This window comes from Chenopodium quinoa, unplaced genomic scaffold (genome assembly GCF_001683475.1).
Source record: "Chenopodium quinoa cultivar QQ74 unplaced genomic scaffold, ASM168347v1, whole genome shotgun sequence".
NCBI lineage: Eukaryota > Viridiplantae > Streptophyta > Magnoliopsida > Caryophyllales > Amaranthaceae > Chenopodium > Chenopodium quinoa.
Window position 1 is genome coordinate 405162 of NW_018742400.1, and position 6887 is coordinate 412048.

The 6887-nt window shown below is 38.9% G+C and overlaps 1 protein-coding gene across 1 annotated transcript; it reads left to right on the forward strand.

Annotated features, from left to right (window-relative positions):
• The first annotated feature begins 308 nt into the window (after positions 1-308).
• On the forward strand, positions 309-4725 carry LOC110704119. The gene is made up of 3 exons (XM_021881899.1): positions 309-695; positions 3259-3737; positions 4311-4725. Exons 1-3 carry the CDS (start codon positions 309-311, stop codon positions 4723-4725), a joined length of 1281 nt encoding a protein of 426 aa, XP_021737591.1.
• Positions 4726-6887: the final 2162 nt, after the last annotated feature.

Consider the following 6887-nt stretch of genomic DNA (forward strand, 5'->3'; position numbering starts at 1 on the left):
TGATGGTTACTCGGGTTTTTTCCAAATTCCTATTCACCTCGATGAGCAAGAGAAAACTACATTTACTTATCCCAATGGTACCTTTGCTTATAGGAGAATGCCATTCGGCCTTTGCAATGCTCCCGTAACATTCCAACAGTGTATGATGAGTATCTTTGGAGACATGTCGGAGGAGGAGATGGAGGTGTTTATGGATAACTTTTCCGTAGGTGGAGTTTCCTTTGAGACGTACCTTGAAAATCTTGAAAAGTGCCTGGCAAGGTGTGAGAAGGTGAACTTAGTGTTGAATGGAAAAATAATGCCATTTTATGGTTGAAGAAGGCATAGTCCTTGGGCACAAAATTTCTCACAAGGGCATAGAGGTGGACAAGGCAAAGATAGAGGTTATTGAAAAGTTGCCACCTCCGGTTAATGTGAAGGGTGTGAGATCATTTTTAGGGCATGCCGGGTTCTATAGAAGATTCATCAAGGATTTTTCTCTCATTGCAAGGCCTCTCAATGATCTTCTTCAAAAGGATGTGGGGTTTGTGTTTGATGATAAGTGTTTGGAAGCTTTCAACAAGTTGAAGAAAGCTTTGATTTCTACTCCCATTGTCCAAGCCCCTAGATGGGATTTACCCTTTGGGTTGATGTGTGATGCAAGTGACACGGACATTGGAGGTGTTTTAGGTCCAAGAGTTGATAAAAAGCTTCATGTCATTTATTATATGTCAAACACTCTTAATGGCGCTCAAAGGAATTACACTAAAACGGAGAAAGAGTTCTTGGTGTTGGGGTTTGGTAAGTCCAACTTACCGCGGAAACGACCCCGACCCAAAGAACCACTCACAATTAATAAAACCATAAAGAATAATAAATAAACATAAAAGGATAAAATTGGAATTTACCTTTGTCGCGTGATTCACCCAACCTAATGGGCTCTTACTTAAAAGCTTTAGCTCCGAAAATACCGAGCCACCAACGGTATCCACCCACAAAGGACGAACACCGACTTTTTATGTCCACTACCTTGGAGTTAGCAAGGTCCGACCAAAACCCAAGTGTTAATGGAATTTAAGAGTTTTTGCCAAAATGCAATGCTCTTTCTAACTCCCACTCAAGCAAAGAATTCTCAAGCCATGCTTTGGCTATTCATAAGGAAGGATAGCTTGTGAATTCAACTCATCTTTCAATGTGGGATCTTTTTGGGATCTTTTTGTGAAAGATTGATGAATTCAATTCTGAGTTAAATAAACCAAGGAACAAGTAACAAGTGTCACATGGTTAGGTGAAGACAACTTTCCCACTTGATCCCCAAGACAATTCACATGCAATTAGGGGTGTACATAAACAGGACCGGACCTGAAAACCGACCTGAACCGGACCTGTTGGGACCGGACCTGATCCGGACCTGTAGATTCAGGTCCGGTCCCGGTCCTTGAAATTCAAGGTTTCCGGTTCCGGTCCGGATCAGGTCCAAAACCGGGGTTTTCAGGTCCGGACCTGAAACCCGGATTTTTTATATAATATATATATAAAAAAAATATAAAAGCCTAAAAAACCTAATACTTCAACTATTCAGCAACGCCTCTTCTCCTCTCACCTTTTCTCTTATCCTTTCTGATTCTCAGTATCCCCTCTTCCTCTCTAATTCTCAATCTCCCCTCTTCCTCTCTGATTCTCAATCTCACCCTTTCTTTCTGGTTCTCAACGACTCCTCTTCCTCTCCTCTTCTCTCTTCCTGGCTCCAGCATCGTGGGATTGGAGCACCGTCGTCCAACATCGAGGCCCCGTCGTCCACCATCTGCCGTCACCAGAGTTTGTTTATACTTTAGTTTTAGTTGAATATAGGTTAGTATGTAGATCTAGTTTTATTTTTCACATAATTTACGATTATAATTATCTTTTTTAATGAAATTGTAATGTAAAATTATAAATTTTGTAATTTAAGTTTGTAGATCTATTTTTTCGAAATTTCTGTTTTTTTTTCTCGGATTTTCTGACAATTTATGTATAATTTGTTTTTTGCGATTTTTTTGTTCGTTTTTTTGTTTTTTGTTCGGATGTTGGATGTATGTGTGGAATCGATTTGGGTTTTTTTCTTTTTCTTTTGTTTTTCTGGGTTGTGGGTGCGGTGGATGCCTGACGGTGGTGGGTTTTTTTTCAATTTTTTCGTTTTTCTGGGTTATGGGTGGGTATCAATGGGTCTGGGTTGTTGGGGTTATGGTGTCTGGGTTAAGGGGGTTAAGGTGGTTAAGGGGTGAGTTGGGGTAGGTGGTAGAAGGAAAGAAGCTTGTGGTGGTGGGCTGTGCGTAGGGGTGTATGTATTAGTGGTGGTGGGTTGTTCGTAGGAGGTTGTTGATGATAGTTTTTAGTCAAAACTTTGGCTTGAATAAAGAAAAAAAAAAGGGAAAATACAAATTCAGGTCTGTTCAGGTCTAAACCCGGACCGAACCTGAATTTTCAGGTCTGACCCGAAACCGGCCCTGTTGATTCAGGTCCGGTCTCCGGTCCTCAAAATTCTCTAATTCAGGTCCCCGGTCCAAACAGGTCCGGTCCAGGTCCGGTCCGGTTTTGGACCGGTGTACACCCCTACATGCAATGTGAACTAACCATGTGTCACCCAACCTTGAGCCCCAAGTTGGGTTCGGTTGGGCTATTTTATTTTGGCCCGTGTCCATGACCCGTCACCTGGGTCCACGGCCTCTTGCCACACTCGCCGCCACCATGGCGCGTTGCCGTGTGGCACGCTGCCACTTGGCGGCTGCCACGTGTGCTGCCACATGGCGCTTTGCCATGTGTGCTGCCACATGGCAAGAACCTATTTGGCGCACTTTCCTAGCCTTTTGCGTGGCTAGGATTTTACTTGTTACTTGAAGCATTTTCCCGTCTCGCAAAATCCTAAATTTTGGCTCGACATTTGAGATTCTCCGACGCTCGGTTTTGACTCTCCAAGCTCGAATTTCTGACGTCTAAATATTTAACACTCGGGTGAAGGATTAATTTCTTCCGAACTAATTCATCGAGTCGGTTCGTATATTTGCTAGGGTGTGACCCAAAGGGTTCAGTCAAGATTAAGCTGTAATATTAATTATACATTAATATTACTGATCGGAAGCGGCCTCCACCCAGGCATTCCGATCACTTGACCTTACTGAATATATTAGCTTTCTAATAATTTTGAACCCGTAATAAGAATAATACACTTGTTCGAAGGACACCATTCCTTTCACTTGGCTATTGTTCATTCCTTTGAAAAATTTCGTTGATATTTGTTAGGGTCCAAAAATTATGTTCACCGATCATGTGGCCCTAAAATATCTTTTTGGGAAGAAGGAATCAAATCCAAGGCTAATTCGTTGGGTGTTAGAGCTTCAAAATTTTGACCTTGAGATTAGAGATAAGAAAGGAGCGGAGAATGTTTTGGTGGATCATCTATCTAGACTTGAGGATTTTCAAGTTCAAGATGATGGGTCTCCAATTGAAGATAGAATTTTAGATGATTCTTTATATGCTATAGAAGTGAAGGAACTCCCATGGTTTTCCGATTTGGTGAATTATCTTGCTTGTAGGGAGTTTCCTCCTTCATTTTCCAAGAATCGGAGAAAGAAGCTCAAGAGGGAGGCTAGGCATTATGTATGGGATGAACTAATTTTGTATAAAAAGGGTGTTGATGGGTTATTGAGGAGATGTGTTCCAAATGAGGAGTTACCTAGTGTATTCAGGATGTGCCACTCGGATCCGAGTGGTGGTCACATGTGTGTTTCAAAAACGGCTTTAAAGGTACTCCAATGCGGATGGTGGTTGCCAAATCTCATTAAGAATGTTTAGGAATTTGTCAAGAGTTGTGATCGGTGCCAAAAGACCGGAAACATTTCAAAGAGGAATGAGATGCCCCAACAACCTATACTAGAGTTGGAGATTTTTTATGTATGGCCGAGGAATAGACTTCATGGGTCCTTTTCCTACTTCATATGGGAATCAATATATTCTTGTTGTCGTTGATTTTGTGTCAAAATGGGTGGAATCCATTTCTTCACCAACAAATGACCATAAGGTAGCAATAAAGATGTTCAAGAAGATAATTTTCCCACGATTTGGCATTCTAAAGGCGGTTATTAGTGATAATGGATCTCATTTTGTGCACAGCGCCTTCCGCAAGATGTTGAAGAAGCATGGAGTTAATCAACGCTTTGGACTCCCCTATCACCCTTTAACTAGTGGGCAACTCGAGGTGTCTAACTGTCAAATCAAATTGATTCTTGAGAGACGGTCGCAAGAAATAGGAAGGATTGGTTGGATAAGCTATATGATGCTTTGTGGGCATATAGAACGGCCTTCAAGACTTGTATTGGCACTACTCCTTACCGCTTGGTTTATAGGAAGTCTTGTCATCTTCCGGTTAAACTTAAACATCGTACTCATTGGGCTATTAAAAAAATCAATTTCGACTTGGCAAGTGCGGGTGAGCAACGTTGGCTTGATCTCCATGAGTTGGAAGAACTTCGATTGGATGCATATGATTGTGCAAGCATGTATAAGACTCGTACCAAGGAGATGCATGATAAGCTTATTGAGAAGAAGGAGTTCAATGTTGGTGACAAGGTGCTCCTTTACAATTCTAGGATGAGATTATTTCCCGGGAAGCTAATCTCTCGTTGGAGTGGTCTTTTTGTTGTTCAAGAGGTTATTCCTAATGGTGCTATTGAAATATCTTCTTTGGATTTCTCAAGAGGTTATTCCTGATCTCTCGTTGGAGTGGTCCTTTTGTTGTTCAAGAGGTTATTCCTAATGGTGCTACTGAGAGGACCTAGCAGCCCGAGTGTTGCCGTTATAATCCCCTATTACGGCAGACGTTTGACAACATCAAAGCGGACTAGTACTCAAATAAGAGAACTCAAGATACTCATGGTCAAGGAAATAGGTTTCGATAGCCATAATGAGAAGTATACTTATGACGATTTTTAATCTCTTAAAGTATTCTCATAGGTCGATCCAGTATGGTTCTAAACCAATGCCTGTGTAAATGATTTATGACAATCATGTCCTCGTAGCACAAGAAACAGTGCTATAAATCTTACTACACACTAATCTCAATTGGTTATTAATTGTCCATCGTTTAAATGACCTCGATTAGGGATAATTTTCGATTATAATATTCATTGTTCACTTAATAGGTGTTTCCTTACCAAGACTGGTCTTGATACCCTATTTTGAATATTATAAGAATCGAATGGACTCATTATTTAATTCTAAACCACAATTAAATAGGAAACAGAGTGATAAAATTGCATGAAATTTTAAATTACTCCAAAAACTGAATGGTTCAACTTATGATAAATGGTTTATCTGAATGTTTTATGAGTATAACTCTATATAAAACATCTATATGAATCACACTCATATCTAATACGCTTGATTTCTTTCATGCAATTGTGAATGTTGTCGTTCACTTACTACATAGGTTTTGTTATAACTACTTTGCTAATCTTAGCATCTTCATTACTAATCACTTTCATAATAAGATGATAAAATTTGAGAGTGTCATGGATTATATGTGATTTATGATTTATTGTCCAAGTGATGGCTCCCACTCATTTTCATGATTGAGACCTTCAACTTGACAATACAATCATTAACGTTCATCAATGAACTTTCCATAGAACATCTTCTTTATTATCGCCATTAAGGCAACAATATTCTCAACATATATTTTAGTAGACTACCTGATGATTCTTTGATTGGGTTTCATTCCAAACGGCTCAAAATGATTTGGGATACCCTAATCACTTGTGATCCTGTAAATTTTCCTTAAATTCCTGCACATTACACATGGATCCACGTCTATGTTACCATTCTCAAGCCACGACTTATTGTTAGCTCGTGCTTATAAACGACTTCCTTGTTAAGGATCTAATCCTTGTTAAGACTTGTGCTTGCAACATCAATTCTCAAATTGTATTTGTTTCCACAGGTCAATAACTCATCCTGTTACTTATCCAAGTACTTTGAATGTTCTTGGCCATAATCTAACGATCTATTTAATAGATTCAAGTTGATTGGTGCTACATACATACTTCAGATACTCTAAGCAAGTAAGTCGTGCGACGATTCCATATCACAGCGTACATGATGGATTAAATTGCAGAGTAATTCTCAATCTTATTCCATCAATTTGTCATTTTAGCTCATTTAGTTTCACTGAGTCTTTGCTAAAAAGTTTGTTGTGTGATATGGTTGAAAGTCTCTATTAGAGTCTTACATGTTTGACTTAGTATTTATCCTAGCTTATACTTAGTTCAACATTTACTTAGTTTTATACATACGGGTTGAAAGTCTTTCAAAGTCCTCCATTTCATGTTTAACACGGTAAAATCATTTACACGTTCCAACATTTTATCAAGTCTATACAATAGAACTTAATACCCGATACGTACTAAGTATCGTCTTTTGCTTGGTCCATTGTCGAAAATACTTTCAAATCTAAGCATTTAGCATTTAATAGTTATTTCACAATAGAGTTTGTAAACTTCTCGTTGGACCTTTACTTTTGCTCCCACTAAACTTCTTATTCATGAGAATTTCTATGTTTCTCCATAAGCCAATCCTCTTATTAACTTTATGAGAAAACACGCTCCAATTCCTATATGCAATGCTTCCTTAAATCCCATAACAGATCCCTTGAGCTTTCTTTCAAATCAAGCATTATTTAGATTTTCAAAACCCTTAGACTATTCCATAGTCACTTCCAAAATCCTATTTTGGGAAGGCGGTTTTGGTATCTATTTTTCCATATTTCATATGAGCAATTTTGCTAAAACAATCACGAAAAGACTTTAGAATTCCGATTGGTGAATAGTTTTTATTAAAATCCACTCTGTGAATTTAATTATATCCTTTTTCATCCA

Bases quoted from the DNA above. Each gene is read 5' to 3' on its own strand.
- LOC110704119 (XM_021881899.1), top strand. From the start codon at position 309: ATGGTTGAAGAAGGCATAGTCCTTGGGCACAAAATTTCTCACAAGGGC. The intron at 696-3,258 runs GTCATTTATTAT...GATATTTGTTAG, and splicing joins GAGTTGATAAAAAGCTTCAT to GGTCCAAAAATTATGTTCAC. The intron at 3,738-4,310 runs GTGTGTTTCAAA...GTGGGCATATAG, and splicing joins GATCCGAGTGGTGGTCACAT to AACGGCCTTCAAGACTTGTA.